This window comes from Pinus tabuliformis, chromosome 8 (assembly GCF_031772625.1).
Source record: "Pinus tabuliformis cultivar Carrire ecotype Pingquan chromosome 8, CPIR1, whole genome shotgun sequence".
In the NCBI taxonomy this organism is placed as follows: domain Eukaryota; kingdom Viridiplantae; phylum Streptophyta; class Pinopsida; order Pinales; family Pinaceae; genus Pinus; species Pinus tabuliformis.
In genome coordinates, this window is record NC_142294.1 from 391687369 (window position 1) to 391711995 (window position 24627).

The window sequence follows — 24627 nt, forward strand, 5'->3', positions numbered from 1 at the left end:
TGAATGATGAGTGACTTATGTACTAGTCTGAGACTCTGAGACAATCGGTTTTATTGGAAGCATTAACGTTCGGCTTCGCAAGGGGGAAGAGTTTGGATATTTGTGATAACTGTAAGGGGATTCGAAGTTTGAAAGTTTTTATGTGGGAGTTATAAGAGCACAACCATTACTATTGCAATACCTCCTACTTTCATATGTTTAACGGATTATGTAGAGAAGTAAGAAGTAACTTTGTACATTTTGGAGAGATAAGATAAGGACTATTTGTTTGAGTGAAAATCATTATTGTAATCCAAAGTAATATTTTACTTTGAGAGAGATTGAATCAGTGCAGGCATTTATTTGAACGCATTTGCTTCCAAAATTTGCGAGCGTTAGATTCTCATTGTTTGAGAAAGTTTCGGTGGCAATGTTGTAAAAGATGAAAGATTGATGACCTTAATACTTAATAAAGACATATTATTTGTGGTGTTGATGTGTCCTAGATCCGCCCGAAATTGAATAAGGGGATCTTAGGTACACCATTTGTATGTTTGTGATGGCGGGCATTTCTATTGCTTCATGTTTTTGCTTATGATTTGTGTCTAGTTTTGACGCGTAAATGATCTCATTTCATGCACACATAAAATACAATGCCAACAAGCACAACAATTGTAATGAAATAGCTGCAAGGAAGGATAATTAAGCTCAACACATACATTTGCATCACTACAACAAATAGTCAAAGTTTTCAACATCGGCATTCTACCTCAACAAACAAATTCACTCAATACAATCAAGTTCATGAATCTGCAAACTCCAGCATTTTAAAGCAAAGTCTACATCACTACAATCAAGTTATTGAGTCTGTAAACTTCAACGTTTCAGAGCACAGTCTACATCAACATTATTGAACTTGTAATCAAACTCAAATTACATTGAATTGTAAGGGTGCATTCTCGGTTGAAACCGACACCCAAGTCTTGAATTGAGTCAAATTGAGTTCATTGTAGTGAGTCATTAAATCATTAAGCGTTTTTTGGGTGCATTTTCGACAGTGTTCGACACCCTTCCTTTAAGCAGAATCAAGTGAATGCACGAATTTTAACTTTAAAGCAAACAAGCAACAAGTTCACATCTCCTGTAAGTGAGCGTGAGTATTCATTCAAGCAATTTGCGTCAAAACAGTAGAAAGTTCAAACCTTCAAGCGAGCCAGAGTGAAGTTCATTACAACGACCATCAAAGCAACCAAACAAGTTGAACTCTAACACCAATCAAGCAAGTTGAGATCGACATCAAGCGAGCGTGGCTATTCCTTCAATTGAGTGTGAAGTCATCAAGTAAGGCAAGTGAGCATTCACGCAAGCACGATCGTCATCAAGCGAGCATGAATTCCAGAGTTTAAGCAAGAAAGTTCTACAACTCTAGCAAGTGTTCCCAGCAAGTGCAATAAGCAACAAATCAAGCGAGCGTGCCATTCAAGTCCCATAGCAAGCGAGCCTGTCATGCAAGTAACAAAATCAAGTGAAACAGTTCACAACACGACATCTACGACAAGAGAGCCTGATTTCAAGTGAGCAAGTTCAGATGGCACAACATATTTAGTTGTTAAACATTCTTCATAGTTTGATCATCTCCAGTGATGAAGACATGGTGCACATCAACAAAGAAACTCTTGCTGATCTTTCATGACATCTACGACAAACACATGAAACCATTGAGTTTCTTCAACTCGAGTCGCAACTTCAAAGGAATGAATTGCAAGAAAAGAGTGATACTTTCAAGTCTTTGAACCATCCAGATGATAAGTCATTCATCCCAACAGCTTCAAGTGTCAAAGTTGTTCCAGTTCAAATTTCTTCCAAACCCATCATCAAGCCCTGGGAAGAAATTCAAAATAACAAGAATCGACGAGGCTTAGGATATGTCACTAATGACACCAACTTACATATCCCAGATTATTCCAAGCCAATTAAGTTCATCAGTGCAGGATTTCTTGCACAACTCACCTTAGCAGGTTCTGAGAAAGTTGCAGACAAACAAAATTGCACGCAACCTGAAGTTGAAGTCCAACCGAAATGTTCTCATTGTCAAAGAACCGGTCATATGGAAGATCAGTGTTTTGATCTCCATCCTTGTTGCCATTGTGGCAAGCCCAATCATTCCTCAGAAAAATGTCGCAACCAACAAAAATCAGCCAGATTGAAGATACATTATGAATGGATCGATCCTTGGGAATGGTCATCCACAGTCAAAAGATTGTCTCAGTTCTACAACTGACTACAATCACACATAGTGCAACCAACAGTGAAACGATGATGGTACTCTCATGCTGTTGAACGAGGGAGTACAACAGTGAAACTCTCCTACACCTGAAGGGGGGGAGTTCAGAATTCAGATATAATTTGAAGAAGATTGTCTCTCCTTTCAGCTGACAAAGGGGGGAAAATGTCAATGAAATTGACAAGTGATTGTCAGACTGAAAGTCTCGACAACATCAGCGAAGCAGCTAGTGGGCATCTTCATAAGCCAATGGGCATTTTTTAGCAGTGAGCATCAGCAAATTCGCTAGTGGGCGATCGACAAAACAATAATAAATCCAAAAATAAATAAATAAATTAAATATTACAAGTTAGGAATTTGTGCCTAACTCTTGGGTTGTTCCTCTAAGATAGGAGTTAGTTTAGGTAACTCCTATATTGGTGTGCGTTTGGTGAGAAATTATCTCAACCAAAGGTGTCTAAGATAGCACGCGCTGTCTTGAGACACTGTCTCTCATCTATTTATTTGTAACACTACAGTCTTTTAAAGAGAGAATACATGAGGAAGCCATGAGGCTGAAGCCTTTTCCGCCAATATTTTGTGTCTGGTTTTTATGTGTGTTTTCTGTAATCTGTTTGAGTTAATTTCATTTTTCAATATAAAAGGGGTTTTCGACTTCAATAAACATTAATTCTTTATTCCCAAGGGAAAATGAATCCAATCCTTAAGCTCCGAGACATGGAAATTCAAATTCTAAAAGAGGGTTCTCCCTCCAAAATAGCAATTCGGCTAAACTCCTATGAAGCCCTTCCAAAATCTATAAAAAAGGATTAGAATTCTCCTGCAAAGATATGAGCTTAATGATTGATCTTATATGATATTGCCCTGAACTTCTACTCGGCCCCTCTGGAGAAATAGACAGATCAGATGTCGGTTTTTGAGTTTTGTTTTTTTGTTTTGTTTTGGGGATTTGCTTGGGACTATACTCTTGCGGGTGTGACCTAGGCAATAAAGAGTTTAGGGCATCAACCCTAACACAACAAATTGTGGATGCTCAAGTTTTGTTGGCACAAGACCAACAAAGGATAATAGATTAAGTCCAAAGGTTCGTTATTTATTGTAGAAGGTTGGTCTTTCTTAGAACAACCTTTTGTGCCATTTCAGATCAACAAAAGAACACCTTAATATAGGTTTGTCACAAACTGTCTGTACTCGTCTTGAAGAAGTTTGTGTCTATATGCTTAAAGAAGACATTGTAAGGATTTTGGTTAATCTTTTCTACAAAAGTCACGTTCTTTTGGTCATATGAATGAATATTAATTCACCCTAGAACATAATCATCTAATTCAACACTACTTTGCGTCTTATTTTGATATAAGATTAAGGTTGCAATTTGTATTGTTTTATCTAAAGCGTGTATGATTTAGTGCTTGCTCCTAAGCATTACGGGTGCTCCAAGTGTAGCAAATATATTGAGTGTGATCTGAAGCTTTTCGGTCTAATTGGAAGGGTTATCACTGTGATTTTGAAGGAATTAGTGGTGTATGTTTCATAAGCTCAAGTCTCCCTTTTAAAGATCATCACGACCTAGTAAGATGTGTTAAAATTCCTACACTGGAATCCTATTGCAGCAACTGGTATTATTTCTCCTAATTGTTAATTAATTAACAATTTATCTGCTACGACAAATATCGAAATAAACAAACAACAACCTTCACAAATAAAATTCAGTGGAAAAAATAAAATGTTGGAAGTTGAGAAATGCTAGCGCACACATAAAATATAACACAATTATTTTTGGACAAAAGTCCCCAGAAAAACCCAACTTGGGAAAATCGGTGCAGCAGTTGAGGGTTTTATTATTATGCAACAGTGAGAAATTACGAGTACAACTGGATGCTGAAATCTGGGAATCCTATAGAGAAAAATACTAACAAAAATTTAGTGAGGAATTTCCTCACCCCACAAGCAAACCTAGGTACAACTTGCCTTCAGAAACTCGGCCCTCTGACCCTCTGCGTCAGTCTTTGGGCAATCTTCTTGATGTCAAGCCTCTGATTAGTCTCTGTTGAAGTCTTTTTGCCTTCTACTGGTTGGGAAAATGATTCTTCAACACTGTGGGACTCCTTCATGTCCTTTGGAACTGAAGACGTCTTTCCCTCTCAGTTAATTGAGCTTGCCTCTAGAAACTACCGCGCAGTCCCTGTGTTAGCTTCTTTGTGGCTCTTCTACCTCTCTGCAAATGCACTCATTGGATCTGGAATACTTCCTCTAGCCTCACTGTCTTTGCCCCTCACACACTGCTTCGATCTCTAGCTCTATCTGGCAACTGACTGCTGCTACTCTTGAAATTGATCTGCCAAGAAATCGAACTGCTCAAATGTCATCTCCATCACCATATCGACCTCCTCTTATAATCCATTGTTGGAGCACCAGTAACCAAGATTAAAACTTAATTAATGGCTAGGTCCTAAGATCGTCTCTGGATCAATCCGTGTGAGTTTCTAGATGATTGTTGCCTTGAATTAATTAATATTGATTAATTAACCATAATCCCTAAGTCTAGACTTAAGAAATCTTTAAAAATTGGTTAATAATCTAATTAAGTCATTTGTAGCCGGAATTTCCAGAAATGATGGGTTTTGGAGATCTCATGTAGTCTAGCCTCTCCACTAAATTTCGTGGCTAGAACACATTCGATGCTACAAAAACTAACACTCCATCTTAGTGAGGAATGTGTTCTAGTGCTGCACTCCCTACCACAACACCCTGTCTCTGCATCATCTCCAGTCACGCTGCTGATGTCTGGCCAGAATGCCCACCAACCACTGCGCAACTCTGATATAAGCTACAACGGTGCTGCTGCTGACGATGCCATACTGCAGCCAACACTACAACTCCATCTTCATCTGTTGCTGCTGCAACTGCAACATCTGCAACTGAAAAGCATCCAAAATACTAAATCAACTGTGTTTAACATGATGCATCTGTCTCCTGAATCTCTGAGTGCTACTAGCACTGTCACTGAAGAATCTACGTTGCTACTGATTTTGCATTGTGCCAACTCCACTGCTGCCAACTCTGCACTGTGCCCCCCAACATCTGACTGCTACTAGTCTCTGCAATTGTCACTCGGTCTCTGACTACATCAACTGGCATTGATCCATCCTGCTACGGAATATTTTGGGCCCCTGTAGCCAGGTAATGATCGATGAGGTGGACTCCTCAAGGATCCTGCCCAACTGTAGCACTCTAAGGCTATAACAACAAGTCACACCACCTCACTTTTGGAGCTATATCAGCGAACATATTGAAGTCTTCCTCCATCCTGGAGGAAAGCCTATCGATCTCTGCTGAAACTACTTGGTTGTCCTGCTTCTACTCCTTTTCCTTCTTCCTGAAGGGACATTAGGTACTGTAGTGATCGAGCTCATCACACCTGAAACACTTGACCTTTGACATGTCCTTCTTCTTTCTTTGCTCCCCCTGTTCTGATTGCGACCCTTTGATGCGAGGGCTACATTCTCTTCCTATTTCACCATCTTCAATCTGTCGTTGCTGCTGCCACTGATGGAGCTATTTAACAGAGCTCGTATCAACTCCTCCTGCTGCAAATGGACCCGCATTCTATCCGAGTCTGGTAGCCTATCTATGCCCAATATGCTTTGGACAAAAACCTGCCAATCCTCTAAGACGCTATTGAGTGCCAATTGCACTAGCTCTGTGGATTGAGGTGCTGCCCCAACAACTAACAGCTGGTCTCAGACCTTCTGAATTTTGTTAAGGTAGGGGTCTATGCCTTCCACTTTTTGTATCCGGATGAGTCTCAGCTTCTCCTCTAGGTACATCTTCCGCTGCTCGGAAGTACCCTAGTATAACGTGGAGAGAGCATCCCACATATGTTTGCCAATATCTTTGCCAGCTATATGTAAGACTATATGATTCCAGACTCCATCCAAGATTAACCACTTCACCCTCACCATTTCCTTCTTATATTCCTTCCGCTGATCTGCATCTTAAGGAGCCAGAAGCACTTGAAGCACTTGAAGCACTTGACTCTTTCATATTTATTATTATATTTTTTGTAAACAATATATGACAATTTAAGTTTGAAGTTTGAAGTTTTGGCAATTATAACTCATTGGTAATGGATTATGAATATGATGCTTTGTGCATGTTGAAAGTTGTTTCATTTCATGTTAGATATTCTTTGTTGTAATGGTTACACACAACTTACAAATACAACTTTGGTGATCAATTATGATAAATGTTATATATTGAATTTTGAAAGCTTGAAACTTTAAGATTGATGAATCATGAGACTCAATATGTTGTATGTTACTGACTTGTGGACGTGGTTGATGGAGATTATAAGTTGTAGATGATTGTTGTTATATGGTTCAATTTATGTTTTTTTATGCTTTTTATATATCATTCATCATGCTACATGCTTTTGTAGACATATATGCATCAAAATATAGCAAATATAAAAAAATATATATTATATAAAAAAATGCTCCCGGAATCGCTCCCAAACTGGGAGCTTCTGAAAATGTCGCTACCACTTCTGCTCTCGCTCCCTGTTTTTGCTCCCATTCCCCGTTTTCGCTCCCGCTCCCTAGTAACCTTGGGCCAATAGTTCATCATATCCCGGAATCCTGTCATTGTTGAGAATGGTAGTGTTGAACACATCCCAATCTCTTGTAAGACCCCCAATAGCAATAAGAGAGAGCTCTCGGTCACCCGTGTCTTCACCAATAGATAGGAGATCATTCTTGATCTTGGCAATCCTCATGAAGTAGGATTGGATGGATTCTCCTCTATCCATCTTGATATCTTTCAACTTGTTCTTGAGAAAGAGAATTTGATTTGCATTGTTTACTTTGAACATCCCAACCAACTTTTCGTAAATCTACTTAGATGTTTCCAAATCAGAAATATAGGCAACCAAAGGCTTGCAAATAGAATCAACAATAATCTTCTTAGCTTTAACATCACCTTTCTTGTACTTTGTGCAACAGTGGATGCATTTGAAGGAGGCTCTGTTATTCCTCCTTTGACATAGTCCATGGCATCATTCTCTTCCAAAGTCAAATCCAAAGTGATCTTCCATGCATGATAGTCGGATTTGTCCTTAAGCTTGTCCTCAGATTTGAAGAAAGATGTAGTCGTCATTGGGACTAGTTCCAAGTCCTTGTCCAACAACTTCCCTTAATGATTGCTTTGCTTCACTCTTGCTTGGGCTTTGTCTTCACTTGAGCTCTGATACCATGTTAATTTTAGATAACAATGGTATGTTCTATGCTTAAGCGCAACTTACTTCAATGTTCCTTTAGCATACCAATCACAATTTCCAAGAATATCTAGTAGCAATCACATTAACTTATAAACATCGGCAGTAATTGTAGATAGAGCATAAAATAATATGCAAAAGACAAGCCTAAACAAGAGGACACAAGATGTGGCGGATGCCAGGGACAAACCCCAATGTGGGGAACCCTTTGATCAAATCTTCTTATTATTCTTCAATAGTTCAACAGAGAGAGAAAGAGTACAAATATCATAAATACAAGCCCAAAACAAATCTGCCAAATCAACAGTCAATGCAGCCCTAACTAGAAAGTCAACGGTGGTCAAAGTTGCCCCAAATCATCATCTAATCAGCTCGGTCAACAACAAAAAAATGCAGCCTCCAAAGAGGGTCAAAGTCAACCCAAAACAACTCAGTTTTGTCCTATATCTTGATTGAACAAGAAGCAATCTTCAGTCTCCTTATCGTCAGCGGAAGAAGAATACATAGTAGCGACAACTTGTACTCAGGGCCTCTGGATGAAACAAACACCGCATGATGTTCAATTGAAGTTTGATGAGCCCACTCCGATGTTCTGTTATAGCAACAATCCCATTAGCATATCCAAGAATCTTGTCATGCACTCAAAAACAAAACACATTCCTATCAAGTATCACTTTGTTCGAAAGCAGGTTGCAGAGAGGAACATCAAAGTGGAATATATTGGGACAAAGGAACAAATAGCTCACATCGTCAACAAACCATTACTGCATGTGACATTTGAGTATCTTCTACAAAAACTTGGGATTCTCCCATGTGAACATTGAAATGTTCTTTATTCATCCAAATAGATAGGGGTAGCAGAGGCAGGTTACATGTTCACAACAATAGGCAGATTGTCAAGGGGAGTCACCCTTTGCCATTGATGTCAAAGTGGGAGAGGAAGCAGGTCAGGAAAATTAGAGGCGTGGAGTTAAGTTGAAGAATGATCGCACGGGTAGTATGTGTGTTGCCATCAAAGCCAAATGGGTAGATTGTTGATATATGGCTGTCATTAATGTCAACCCAAGAAACACCAGGAGATGCCCCACCTTTTTTCAACTAATATGACATGGCAATTCATGTTTTTTGTGTCAAGATCATCCTTGATGGATTCTCCTTGTCCAACAATTTGTATGTGGCATGTCCTCAGAACCCTCACGGTTTGCGAGCTATGCCAGTTTGAGGAAGGACCCAATTTGTGGGTAAAAATCCCAAAGGATGGTGACATGGCACCCTATCTTTAGCTACTTTATCAAGAGTCTATGATTAAAATGGTTTATGGAGGGTCCTCAAGATGATTGTTAAATTTCTCATCATAAAAGGGGTTTTCGACTTCAATAAACATTAATTCTTTATTCCCAAGGGAAAAGGACTCCAATCCTTAAGGTCCAAGACATGGAAATTCAAATTCAAAAAGAGGGTTCTCCCTCTAAAATAGCAATTCGGCTAAACTCCTACGAAACCCTTCCAAAATTTATAAAAAAGGATCAAAAGGGAAAATGCTTCTCCGACACTTTGGACTCCTCCCTGGCCTCTAGAATTGAAGACGTCTTTCCCTCTCAGTAAATCGAGCTTGCCTCTAGAAGCTACTATGCCATCCCTACATCAGCTTCTTTGTGGCTCTTAAGCGTCTCTGCAAATGCACTCACTCGATCTAGAATACTTCCTCCAGCGTCACTGTCTCTGCCCCTCACACATTGCTTCCATCTCTAGCTCTCTTTGGCAACTCACTGCTGCTACTCTAGAAATCGATTTGCCAAGAAATTGAACTGCTCAAGTGTCATCTCCATCACCACATCGACCTCCTCTTATAATCCACATTTGGAGCACCAACGACCAAGATTAAAACCTAATCAATGGCTAGGATCATCTTTAGACCGATCCGCCTGAGTTTCTATATGATTCTTGCCTTGACTTAATTAATATTGGTTAAGTAACCATATTCCCTAAGTCTAGACCTAGGAAATATTTAAAAACTGGTTAATAATCTAATTAAGTCATTTCTAGGCCGATTTTCCAAAAACGACTTCTAGATTTTGGAGATCTCATGTATTCTAGCCTGTCCACCAAATTTCGTGGCTAGAACACATCCGATGCTACAAAAACTAACAAGATGGATTGAACTCAGTTCAGGGGAGAAGAGTTTAAAGGCGCAAATCATCATTGCTCACAATGAATTCTTGAACCAGCGAAATAGTGCTAATCCTTAAGGTTATCACATTCTTGAATTTGGAGCAATTCAAGACTCAGTTGATTCTTAGTCTATTCTAAAACAGTCACCGTCATATTACAACATTGATTTTTGAACAAATGCCACATGTCTTCTCCAGTAGAAATAATCAATGGTGAAATATCTACATTGACATGGTTTTGATGTGTGTGTATATATATATATATATATAGTGTGCTTGTCAACTCACCTTGGAGTCTCCTTGAGAATAGAAGATCAATAATGCAATGAATTATAGTTGGCTTCTTTTGGCAGGCACAAGACTATATATATATATATATATATATATATATATATATATATTGCATTTATGGTCTTCTATTCACAAAGAAACTCCAAGGTGACTTGACAAGCAGACTGAGGTATGTTTTTACATTGAACATTTCCAATCATTTACAAGCAAAAGCAGAGAAATTTGTGGTCATAGTTTCACACTTTCAGTAGTAATCAGTTGAGCTCAATGTTTTAAATACCGAAACCGGTGACCGGACCAGTCCACCTAATGAACAAGGATTGATCAGGTCTAAACAAATCAGTTTTTAAAAAATACATCAAATAATTAATTTTTAATGAAAAAAAACTGTTTTTAAGATTTAAAACCATGATTCCAAGCCAATAGAAACAAAATATGCAAGGTTTTCTCATATATATACCATGCAAAGTTGAATATATCAAAATGGCATCGAGCGCAATACATATCCGCGGCAAAATACATAATCAATGAGGCTCTAAATGGCCTCTAGAGTTTGAAAACAATGCTCTAAGCTATGGGGCCACTGACCTACTACAAGTCTACATATCAATGATCAACGACATGATCACTCCTCATCATGATCAAACTCATCACCACTACTAGACAAGAGATCATCAACATGAGCTACATCAATAATATGGCTCAGATTTTGAGGACTCCTAAAATTCCTCTACAACTTTAGTAATAGTAGCAAAAATAGACATCAAAACTACAAATGACTGATGAACATGGTCACTCATGAAACTCATCATTGATTCAACGCTACTTGAAATACATAAACATCGTCAACAAGAGATACATAAACATCATCTAGCTCAAAGTCTTTAGACTTGCATTTCTCAACCTTATAACATGATAGAAATTGAAAAGGTTTAACATGCCTAACCAATGATTTTGGTTTGAGTGAAGGATCCTCCTTAACCTTATAATGTGGCAGAAAAAGATTAGCATGCGTAACCAATTGTTTTCCTTTGAGTGAAGAGTGCATTCTTGTTAAGGACATGGTAGAGGAGTTCAACAATCAATACCACCAACATTACCAAGTTCAACAATCAATGCCACCAACATCAAGGTTCTTAAAGGGCTTCATGCTCTTGATCAAATGCCAATCTCATACCCTCACGCATGATATAATCAAATGGAAACATTGCAAACCGCCAAACTATGAAATCTTGAAAACCATTAAGTCTGCTAAATTTTGAGTGAAATCTAAAATTCTAGTTTCTCCGTCTGAAATCCAATGAGGTCGAAACCACTCTCAAACATCCTGAGTCATTTCATGGTAATGTTAAAAATTTAAGTAAAAGGATGAAAATGAAAATTAAAGGAAATGCCACTTTTACTTTAAGAATTTAACATTACCATTAATTGCCAACATTGCTAGGGTTGAGCTCTGTCACGAAAATAAGAGGGTAGGCATGTTTTTCTTGGAGGGACTATATTTGGAGGAAAACAACCCCAAATTTCCCTCAAAACAACTTCAAAACTCAAAAAAATGCATTATGTGGGGTTTATGGTTGCCTTGGCAATAAACCGACCGATTTATGATGGAACCGACCGGTTTGACCATAAACCGGCCGTATCCATCCTAAGCTAGCCGTTAGGACCTATTTCCCTAACTTTTTGGCGAAGGGAGGGGTCAAACTGGGTTTTTTTGCCAGTTTGCCCCGGTGGGCTAGTGAACTGGCCGGTTTGACCAGTTACCAGTTCAAACCGGCCGGTTTTTAAAACACAACTTGGGCTACATTATCATTCTTTACTATGTAATGCCTTCAAACCGACCGGTTTTTAAAACACTGGTTGGGCTACATTATCATTCTTTACTATAGTAATGCCTTCATTAGCAATGCTCTATTCTCGTTAGTAGCAGTAAGGAATTGACAATAGTGGTCTTGAGTGGAAGAATTTCATCGTTGAAGTAAAGGTTTTTGTAGAGTAGGCATCTTCAGACAGAGTACGGTTCAATGACGTATAAAGCAGTAGTGAGAGGTTCATATGGATCAATATGCAGTAGTAAGGGTGTCTTCCAGATAATATTCAACAACAACATAAGCAAATTACACTGTTCAACATTTTTGAGTGTTATAATCAACTATAAAGGCAAAACAATCTCATCATTCTTGTCTACAACAATTTGGAAAAAAAATGTCACTTGGTAGCAGTTATAATTCGCATTAAGGATTTGTGAGGAAGGGTTTCAGTGTTTGGAATTTTGTTGTTAGATCTTTTGTTGATGAAAGTGGTTCATTGTCCCTGGTACGAGAGCCCACAATAGTTAGAAGAAGTTTGTTCATTGTAAGTGGACCATTGTCTCTGGTACAAGAGTGCACAGTAGCTTATCATATTCATTATTACTTTAAGGGTGGTTAGGTGGTGCTAGGAAAGTGGTTCAAGTCACCTTCAGGTTGGAGCTTGAAAACACTTAAGGGTGGTAGGGTGGGGCTAGGGCAAGCTAGAGCTTGCTAGAGCATTGGAGTGTCCTTCCAATTGGCGCTGGAAAATTGAATTCTTTTCTAGAATACTAGGGAGTTGGGGGCTTCACTTTTTAGTTGGAGCTGAAGCATTTGATGCACTCACAAAATTATTAGAAAAGTGTTCGGTGGGTTTTTGTCCCGAAGGGGGTTTTCCACCTAAAAATTCTTGTGTCTACTGTCTACTGCTCATTTATGTTTTTAATTGATGCTAAAGATTAATTATTGCTCTGGAAAAGATTAATACGTTACTAATTGCTAAGAAATACTGATTCACCCCTCCTTAGTATTTGCAACACCCATAATTGTCTACTCCACACCTCATGGTTTATTATTATTATTTTTGGTTATATATAACTAATTCAAATAAAAGTTCTTAAGCAAAATTTTTAAAACCCAATATATATATATATATATATATATATATATAACCTTGATGAAAATGTAAATTCTTTTTCTTTGTTGTTAAAATAAATAAAGAAAATCTTGCGAGAGGTTTTAAACTACAAACATAAATTAAGAAATGTAGATCTAGTCCCTAAATAAAGTAAAATCAAATCTATTTTGAAATTTTGAGTTCAAACTGAATTAAAATCTAAATTAAAAGGAAAATAAGGTATCCAGACTAAACTAAATAGAATCTAGAAAAATCTATAGCAAACAAAATAAAAATGTTTGTGTACTCGATGAGAAGTTTGTTGTGGTGATGATCTCTTTCTTTGCAGTTATTTACTCTCAAGACAGTATCACGAATCTCTCCCACTGAAGGTACGAGAGAAAAATTGAAATATCTGAATTAAAATGCTTGTCGTAGTGATGTATCCACTCTTTGCACTTGTTCACTCTAAATATGATATCATGAATCTCTCCCACCGGAGGTATGAGAGAAAAATCAGAATCCCAAAAAGATAAAATAGAAGAGGTAAGGAAGAATGCTAAAATGCGGTGATAATTTTATTACTTCTCTAGAAAATATTTCATGACAAGTGAGATAGAGTGCCTTCTTTTAATAGAGTAAGGAGGCCTCTAACCCATCAGTTACAATCCCATGGGCAGATCAAATACCGTGGGAGAATACTAGTGGTGACTAAACTTTTGTTGTGGTCAACATGAAATAACAATAAAATATTCCCTTTCTTCTAGAAGATCAATTTAGATAATAAAGAAGTTAAAGCGTTTTTGAAACTTCTAGAAAAAATAGAATTAGTTGTGTCCATTTGACCAACTAATTCTTTTATATCTTTTAAAATTGGCAACTAGGGCCAAACTCCATGTGGGTCTTCTTATTCATGGCAGCTGATATTTTTCTTGGATTCCTCTCGTCGAGAGGTGTAGGATTGATCTAAAAATCATCCGATTCCGATATGTATTCATGGAGATATGAATTTATTTGTGTTATGTGACAATTCGTCAAGGTCAGCCAGCAACCAAATTACCCCCATCTATCCTCAACGTTGCACTATAAATAGAGGTGCCTTGCAAGTCATTTTACACACACTCTTGTGATCTCTCTCTTCATTCTGTTTTGGGTTTTGATGAAGGAGAGATCTAGAGGGAGTGCCCTAGGCTCTACGCTGCCCTAATGAAGAAGCCCTAACGCAGTCTGAAGGAGAGATCTTAATGCTGCCATGGAGAGCCCTAATTACAGTCAGGGAGAAGCCCTAGACGTGGAGGAGAAAGGGCCTTCTAGGAGTCCCTACGCCGCCCTAAATACAGTCATGGAAACACAGCAAGGAGTGGCTAAAACGCAGGTCTATAACAGACCCTAAGACACTGTCCTTAAATGCCCTAACACTGCCCTAAACGCAGTCATGGTGAAGAGACCTTAACGCTGTTATAAAGAGACCTTAACACTGCCTAAAGGAGTCCTATAGCCGCAAAGGAAGAAGTCACCTAGGCCGCAGTTAATGAGGGTTTCTACGCTGCCCTAGCCGCAATCTTCAAAGGGAGATCTAATCCGCAGTAAAGGGAGATCCTTTCATGCTATATAAGGAAACACACAACAGCTAGAGGAGGCTCCTAACCACAACACTTAGGGTGCCCTAGGACACTGTCATTAAGTGTTTTATATGCATCAAAAGGAGACCTGTCTACGCAGCTAGGAGATGTCATAATCCACAGTCAAATGAGGGTACTATGGAGCAAGAAGAAGGATCCTTATACGCTGGGAAGAGGAGGCCTTAACCAGCCCTAGACACAGTCAAAGAGGGGTCTATATAAGATGCCTTAGCCACAGTCCTCAAGGGCTATCAAGGAGCCCTAACACAACCTTCTAATTTGCTGTTCGATGATATGATGAAGCCCTATTCGTTGCAAAGGATAGCTGATCAGCAGTGAACCTATACATTGAAATAAGGACCTTAAATGCAACTTGAATAAGTGTAGAAGACAACGATGTATCAAGATTATGTCTGGGCATGAATTAAGGGTTCATGAGACTTGTTGGAAGAATAGATTGCTACAACCAGCTGCTTTGCTAGGCTGCAAGCCATAGCAAGCAACTAAGGCTGTTCCATGGGAATATTGCAGCATGCATTGAGTGTAGGTGGCAGCATGGATTAGGAGGGGCTCTCCTAGATTGTCTGCAGCCCTTGAAGGGCTTAGTTACCTAACAACGATGCAACATGATGGATGCAGCATGATGGATGCAACAAGATGAGATGCAACATGGTGATGGATGCAGCATGATGAGATGCAGCATGGTGATGGATGAAGTATGATGGATGCAGCATGGTGATGGAATCAATTTGGAAGAATGTTTGCTTTCACCCGAGTTCAGAATTGCAGTCCATGTCGTCAGATCTGCAACCTCTTTATGTCATCTTCATGGTGAAGATCTCTGCTCTTATTTTGACAAGTCAAAGTGTTGACTTCTGATGTATATGTACTATCTCTCTCTGCTGAACTATTGAAGAATATAAGAAGAATTGATCAAGGGTTTCCCCACATTGGGGTTTGTCCCTGGCTGGCACCACATCTTGTGTCCTCTTGTCTTGGCTTGTTTTCTGCGATTTATGTTTATGTTCTATCTGCACTTCACTATCATGTTGATGTGATTGCTAATCTGAATAAGGAACAACATATGGATGAACTTCCAAAGTCATAAACTGTGTTGAGGGTGTAGTTTTGTTCAACTAGTCGATTAAACTGTGGCTAGGAACTTTATTTATTTGCAAAGCCTCGTGAGACAGAGCTCTTGCTACTTTGGTCTACACTCATTTCCCCTTTTATTTTTTATTTTTACTTTCGTTTGATTTTTTCTAAGTCCTCTTTCTTTGGATAGGCATTCTGCTTTTAGGACTTTTGGAAGGGGGGGGTATGATAAAGTAGTTTCTTTTCTTGAGTTTATTTTGCTCTTTACCTCTTTAGCCCTTTGTTTGGCTTGATTTGACTTTTTAGGCTTGCATTTTTTTTATGACTCTCTTTGGATGATCTTTGGTGTGTTAACCATACGTTAAGGTAATTATGGATGGAATGGAAAATGAATGGAGTTTAATGGAAAGTGTTAAAGTATGTAAAGGATATGATCATGCTACCAAACTTGATTTCCTCGTAGTACCCAGTGGTCTAGTTCAATGGAATACTTATCCAAAAGAAATTATGTCCCAATGGTTAGAAGTAGTAACATGGTAACATTTTTACTATGTTGAAAGTGAGAAAGAATCTCTCTTATGCTAACATCTAAACAACAAGATGAAACCTTGGCATCATTTTCAGATGAAGAGGCTAAGCAATAAAAACATAGCAACCACCAATGAAAACAGCACCAAACATCATCTAGAACATTTGAGATCAGGGGCATGGGGAAATGATACACCACTGTGAATGATCGATGAGCACTAGTAATGTAACTAATGAGTGGAGAATAGTAGGTCCAGGTTTATAAGAAATCCCATCCAAACAGTGAAAAATCACACCAATTGAGTGTGTCTCTATGTGAGTTGCCTGAAGGGGAACAAGTATAATTAAGAAAGTCTGTATGGCAACCTTCACAATATCGGTAGAAATAACTCTGAAGCTATGTGAAGGATTAAAAGGAGAAATATAACGACTTAGAGCAAATTGTAATTTCCAAGTAACTAAAAATTAGCTTGTTGGAAATAAAGTCATCATTTAAGATAATATTTGGTGAATTAGAAGAAGGAAAATATGGCCCAAGAGAAAAAAAAAAATTAAAGATCTTGAAGATATGAAAGAAAAATTTCAATGTAAAGTGCATTGCCTATTTTTTAAATAGAACAGGCAAATTAACAAAAACAATTGAATACAAAAAGCAACGTCAAGAATTGTAGGAAAATAATTATACTTAAATTGCAAGAATTAATTGCTGCTCCTACAAGGTGTCATAAACCAATTTAGCCAGAAATTACAATTAGAGAATTGAGACCTTAGGAAGAAACTTGAGAAGGGCTTATTAGAGAGATGACGAAATTCTAACCTAAAGAAGCATAAACAGAGATTGCTTGAACAGTCAAATGGTTCAAACATGAGAATTAGGAGGATCAACATCTCAAAAGGAAATTAACAATTTAGAAAATGATGATGAAATTTATCACCTATGGAACCATAATTAAAGTTCGCTTGCGCAAATTAAGAAGTTAAAGAATGAAAAGGGGTCACAATAGGCAAAGCTAGAGCAACTTATGGGAAAGGAAAAAATGGTTGATAAAGAAAGATTGATCAATCCAATTGAAATAGAGAAGTTGTTTATGTAAAAATCCAAAACATGGAGAAAGGAACCCGTAAAAATCAAGTCCATATAAAAAATTAAATGATGCTTATATTGAGATCTTATCAATGAACAAATCACTAGAAGTATTCAGAGGTTAATGTTCTAGAAAAGTACACAAGATACAAGGATGCCTTGTCATCATCTTGATTATTATAGTCATTGTATCATTCAAAGAACTGACTGAGGATGAAATCAAATGAAAAACTGACTTACAATCCTAGTAAATTAGAGGGAAGCATGGTTGTGAAATCTTATCATAACCCAAATCATATCTAAGTCATCACAATACAGTCCCAAAGAAAATCAAATTACGTTGTTTTCACCCTCTCTCAATATAACAATTTTTCTTAGTGCTTTATAACTCATGGTCTCCTATCTTCAACCATCACAACTTTCAAGAATGAGGAATCATGAGAAGGCCTTGGAACCTAAAATGAAGGCATAGCTTTTTCCATAAAAAGCTTTGAGGACAAAGCATCCTTGAAGGGAAAGCCAAGGTTATAAATATAAATTACATAAATGATAATAATAAACTAAGGGATACAACCTTTCACCTTTGTTACTAGTTAATACTTATAAGTAAATTGTCAGAAGGCTCATCTATCTATTAAATTATTGATTCATTATTAATTTATGTTAATTTATATCCTATATGGATCCTTTTATGTTATCCTTCTTATGTTGGACGTTTTCTCATATATGAACTATTTTTTCATTCATTATCTCATTTATACATTAACTCCTATTCAATATTACGTTATGTAAAATGCAAATTTAGACTTATAGATTAGACTATCTCTTATACAATGCAAAATGAGGTACACATCCCTCAAATTCGTCAAATTTTTCATCATTAGATCTAGAAAAAAATAAAAAAATACCTACTCTTGTTCGCAGATGCATGAACGGTAGGTGGGTCTACAAGATTTAGAGAAAATTTTGAGAAGTCTAAGTTAGGGAGGTGAAAATTCACTTCCAATTATAGGAAAATAATACCTCTTAAGTGTTTTCTTCTTTCTTGTTTCATTTGATCAGGAAAAGAACTATTCTTTGCATAACAAATAACTATCATTTGCCCATGGTGCTTTGAATTGATAGTGAATGGGTGTACTGCAAAGGCACTCCTTGCAAAAAGGTCACTGATTCAAATCCCCTGTGGGTTAGCCAACAAAAAAATAGCTTTCATTTGTCTTTTTGTTTTCTATGTAGTTTACAGACCTCAAAGATCGGTGACCGCTATATCCACAAAATATTTGTACTAGGAAGATCCACTCGAAGAGATCACTTCCTGCCAGGTCAACCACAGAGCCTGACCCTGAGAGTGTCTAGAGAATTGAACCTGTGATCTCTCAATAGCGAAGGTGCTTTAACGATGGGGACTCTACCAGTTGAGCTAACCCTTGGGGCTCGCTGTCATTTGTCTTATTATTAGTACAATGCATTTTGGTTTTGCTTTTAGGGGCCACGTGGGACCCACACAACCATAAAAAACTCTTAAGAGATGGGAAACAGTTTGGTAGGCGTGAAATGAGTAGGAAACCATTGAGAATTCATAACCATTTCCAAGTTTCAAACCATTTGGGGGTTTATAATGTGTTGTGAAAACATTTTAAATATTAATATCTAACAACTCTTAAGAGATGGCAAACGAGCTTGATAGGCGTGAGATGACTAGGGAACAACTGAAAATTGATAGCCATTTCCAAGTTTCAAACCATTTTGGGGGTTTATAATGTGTTGTGAAAATGTTTTAATTATTAATATCTAAAGCATTTGTGGGTGTCGAACTTGGGGTGGTAAACTTTCTTGAAACTTAGGTTGATTACATTTTCATATTCTTTCTTAACTATTGTAGTATTCGTTCTCCATTTTATTACATTTAATGCAAGAATTCTATGATTTGTACTGTAATTTTTTTTTTATGATATAAGTTATTATCTTTGCGAATATTTTTTCTTTTTGATTCGCATTTATACAACTCAACAATATTTCAAGGACTAAGGTAATTTTCACAACATTGTGATCATATCTTTGTGCTTATTGTAGGTTGGTGCAACCATGCTTAATCTTGCAAAAGTAGTCATGCTTAAAGCTAGTCGACATAGAAGTTTGAATGCTTCAGAGGCCATGTTGGAACTCAATAATGCAAAGGAATTATTAAATGATGCAATAAGGTATCAATTTTGTCTCGTCTTTCTTTGAATGTTGATGGTCTTATTTTGTGTTTTTAAGACTATTTTGAAGGAAACTGTTATGGTTTTCTGACACAAGTTTTATTCTTTAGAAGCTTTGTTGGTGACATTATTTCATGTTCTTTTAGGACTAATGTATCATGCACAATTGGGGTACATGTTCATTATGCTTAAAATTTAGTTACATAATATTCTAGGCACAATTTTACTTTTAGCATTTTTTTCATTCATTGTTGAGATTTATAAGGGTTTTCAAGAGAATTGATGGAACCAATCCTCACCCAAATTCTAAAGTAGTCTTGTCACAAGTGCACTAGAGAAAGATAGGTCTAGTGTGCTAGAGAGCGAGTGCGAAAGCTAAGTAGAAGCACATTGAGAATAGAAATGCACAATTGTGTCCAAGCAAAAATGCAAATCACAAGAGAAAAATGCTAAATATAAGTGCCCTTGGGCTTATCAAAGATCACAAGATGAAATGATACAACATTATTTCCTGTGAATTTTATGTGTTATGGTTGAACTTGAAATATTAATTGCAACAACATATATGTCAATTCTATGAAACTAAAATTAGTAGGCAGCCTAGGAAAACAAACACCAAAATAGTGCATTTCAAGGGGAGTGATTTATTATGTCCGGTTTCAAATTTATTTCAAGAGTGTTTACACCATATTTGGAGGTGTTTCATGAGATGTGGTGTGCGTGGTGTATGGTTGAACTTTTGTGTTCCGTGATGGACTTGCACATTGGAGGTGGCTCACTCTTGGTTGCTTGACCTTTTGTGGATGCTTGTATGACATTCTTCCTTGTAGTATTGGAGACCTAGGGAGATTGGTGACATCTTCATGTAGTCGGCACATGGAGGGAGGATCGTTGCTTGGAGAACAGCTTGCATCGGAGGAGGAGCACTGGGTATTCTAGAGGAGGGCATTGAGCCCTATACCGCATGGGGTTGCTTTCTTGCTTGCATGATTGAAGAACTCCTACACATGATTGAATAACTCTTTGCAAGGGGTTACTTTGTTTCTTGCATGGAGGCTTACATTTGATTGAAGAACTTTTAGGTTGAGTGAGTGAACATGTAGATGTAGTGGCCCTTGCTACTGCTCTAATTAGCAGGTTGCTGAAGATCCTGTACAATCCACTATGTTCAGCACATACAGGACAGAGGCCCACTGTCACCTTGGCCTAGGTCCCGACTCTTTAAGCCCAACTCCTACCAAAAGGCTTTAGATGAGTTGTTGTAGAATGTTGCTTGTTGTCTTGTTTGATAGGTCTGTAAAATTTGTAACATACTAACATCAAGCTAAGACACTCAAAGTTTTGTCAAATATACCATGCAAAGCGTCAATTTTGGTTTACTAAGAATATCCTAGACAAATATGTAAGTGCTTCTATGATTAGACACTCGGTTAGAGGGGTTACTGTGTAAAATAGCTTGCTGCCCTATTTTTACAGATCTGTAATTTCTGTAGAAAATGTAGAAATCAGCAAGCCAACCTCTTAAAAACTCATTCAAAAGTGCAGGAACACTTCTAAATCTTGGATTTAGGCGTGGGAAGGCTAGAAGATAGAATAATATAATATTTAGACCAGTTTTGCACCTGTAAACTTGAAATAAAATCAATTTCGAGTAAGCTGGAAATTTAGTTTATGGGGTTTTGGGGTCAAAACGCCTTGGGTACACAACCTGAAAATCTATTTAGATGTTTAATAAATATTGAAAGGGCTGAAATAAATGATAATAAACTATAGATTTAAATTTATAGCTATAAAATTGAATATGAGCTAAAATGAGACAAATAAAATTTACTTATTTCAGAATTGAGGCTTCTGTGATTAGAATTGATTTGAAATTCATCTTCTGGTTCCATCACATTGAGATTATTTTTTCCAATGTTTCGAACCATCAAGTGTGGTTTATCTTCAGCACAAATAGATGAAGAAAATTTGATCAAGCCCAAGGAATAAATAGTGAGAACCCTAAAGTGTAAAGACAAAGTCAAAATTCAAAGGACATAACTGTTCGGAGGATAGTAAAAAAGAAGAACGTTAGAATAGACTAGAAAAAATAATGTTTAATAATTAGAATTAAGAATCAAAAAGACTAACCATAATTATTGGTGATAAATAAATAATCAAGAATCATAGAATTGAGGTATTATTAAATTAGTATTACTTATTTGATGTTTAAATATTTATTGGTGATAATAATTGTGGAAAATATAATGTTAATATTGATAATTAATTACAAACTTAATATTAAAATAAAATAGTATAGTAGTATAACAATAAATATTGATATTAATTGGTAATAATAATACTAATTATCATTAATATTAATGCAACATATTAATGTTAAAAGTACTTATCTTAGGAGTTAATGAAAACAATCAATAAAAATTAATAATAAATGCATTTAGTAATTACTAAAGGCATATAATAATTACTATAAAAATCGTATAACACCATTGATAATCTTAATACATATTATTAATAGGGGTCGTATAAATAATTCTAAGATTTATAAAAATAGTATTTTAAATCATTATAAAATTGTCATGACTATAATGTAATAAAATTAAAAAGATAAAGGGATAACCATACTAACTATTAAAGGATAATAGTGTTATTATCAATGCTTACAGGAGAGAACAAAAATAACTAATCAAGCAAGTCTAAATGCTAACAGGAGAGAACAAAAATAAGTAATCAAGAAATTCTGAAGGATAATACTATTACCCTTTAATAGTTAGTATGATTATTCCTTTTATCTTTTTAATTTTATCACAATGTAGTCGTGACTATTTTATAATGTTTTAAAATACTATTCCTATAAATCTTACCGTTATTTATACAACCCCTATTAATAATATGTATTAAGATTATCAATGGTGTTATATGATTTTTATAGTAATATTAATTTCAATTAATAATTATTAAATGCCATTGTTATTAATTGTTTATTGATTGTTCTCATCAATTATAATATTAAATATAAGTACTTTTAACATTAACATGTCACATTAATATTAATAAAAACTAGTATTATTATTACCAATTAATATTAATATTTATTGTTATACCACTATACTATTTTTTTTGGTGACTAGCGGAATCAGCAACGGCGGTGGTATCGTACTCATGTTACACGGGGTCGAATCCCACCGGTTGCCACTATAACCTCTAGGAGGAACCGCCCAGCCCGCAAGAACGGCCCTCGGTTAAGACAAGACTTGAACTCGTGACCTGCACAGTGGCATAGACGACTTAGCAGATCGTCCGTTGGCCACGAGACCAAACCTTTGCGGGCATACCACTATACTATTTTATTTTTATTCTAAGTTTTTAATTAATTATTAATATTAATTTTATATTTTCCACTATTATTATCTCCAATAACTATTTAAGCATCAAATAAATAATATTAATTAATAATGCGTGAATTATATTATTCTTGATTATTTATTTATCACCAATAATATTTATTATGGTTATTCTTTTTTGAATTTGAATTTTATTAATTCTAATTATTAAAATTAATGATTAAATATTATTGTTTCTAGTTTATTCTAACGTTCTTATTTTTTTATTATCCTCCAAATGATTATGCCCTTTGACTTTTGACTTGGTCCTTAGATTTTAGGGTTCCCCCTATTTATTCCTTGGGATTGCTAAGATTTTCTTCATCTATTTGTCTTGAAGATGAACTACACTTGATGGTTCAAAATGTCGGTAAAAATAATCTCAATTTGATGGATCCGGAAGATGAATTTCAAAATGTACTTGTAATATAATGCTTTATTGACTACTTAATGGTGAAATTTGTAGTCTAAAAGTCTATTGGAATCCCGATTTCCACTAGACCAAAAACTGCAGGCATTAGTCTTGACTACAATCGCCAGATTTAAAATCCACGAGAGGCGGTAAGTCCATGTCACGAAACACATGGGGAACATTGAACCCAATGTCTAATAATCTCCCCCCAGCGTGAGCGAGGTGAGTTTCGAACTCGAGACCTGTCGCTCTGATACCACTTGTTGGAATCACATTTTCCGTTAGACCAAAACCCGTAGGCATTAGTCTCCGCTACAATCACCAGAGTTAGGATCCACAAGAGGTGGTTAGTCCATGTCGCGAAACACACGGAGATCGCTGAACCCAATGTCCAACAAAGTATGCTATGCCAATGTTTTCTTGCAGATCTACACACATAAACTAGAGATACCCGTGTAAAATATGTAAATAAATTCAAAAAAACCCGATGTATCTATCCGTTGGATAGAATATAAATTTAAGCTCTTTTCTCAAGGGTTTTACTACTTAGAAAGATATGAAATTTTCAGCAAGCTAGTATAAAAAAAATTGAAGTTTTTTTAAAATAAATAGATGGTTAAGAGGTGAGGCTTTTCCTTATCATTTTCTTACGACTTTGCTGGATTGCAATGAAAACTGTCTTTTTGTCAACTTTCTTTTGAGGACTAGGAGTGAATGGGGAGTTGGTGGTGAAATTATCCCACTCAAACCAGCCTAGAATGGAAGTGTTGAAGAATGTAACTAGGTTTTATCTTCATAAATGTATTTGAGTCATTATGTAATGTACTTGTCAAAAGAATAAAGAGAAATTTTTTATTATTGTATCAATGACTTCTTAAAGCACGGGTTTCATGCTTGGGTCATCAATATATTACTCAAAGTCCCCATTGTGAACTCCTAGGATTAATATTGAGTTAATAGAGTCATTGTACAATTAAAGAGACCCTTCTTGGGTTTTGGAATGATGTAAAAAGGTTTATTATTAAGTAAAATATGATTTATGTAACCTCCACACCAAGTCGGCCTAAAGGACACTTATTCGACCTCACCTGGAGCCTATAAAAGGAAGGAGATCGAATTCATTTGGAGCAGCTCATTCTCTCACACATAGTTCGATATTTGGAAGCTAGAAGCTAGAAGCTGGGAAAAGATGCGAAGTTGGAAGGAAGAGTCTAAAAGGAGTGCGAGTTTGGTCAAGGAGGAAGAGAAGGAAGAAATCGAAGTTTTGGTGCTACTCTCTCTCTCTTTCGTGCCCTAGTTTGGGAGATCAAATTCTTTCAAGTGTTGTTGGTGCCAGTTGCTTCCTGATGCCGTAAGTTGCTACATAGTTGAAGTTGTTGGGGTGGAAGTGTTGCTTCA

General features: G+C 36.6%; 1 protein-coding gene across 1 annotated transcript in view; it reads left to right on the top strand.

The window, feature by feature from the left end:
* The window catches only part of LOC149235739 (Tetratricopeptide repeat (TPR)-like superfamily protein), a 448879-nt gene that overhangs the window by 307149 nt on the left and 117103 nt on the right, over positions 1-24627 (top strand). Inside the window, exon 12 of the mRNA XM_089372185.1 lies at positions 19307-19434. Coding sequence (XP_089228311.1) covers positions 19307-19434 — 128 coding nt within the window. The remainder of the gene's footprint in view (positions 1-19306; positions 19435-24627) is intronic.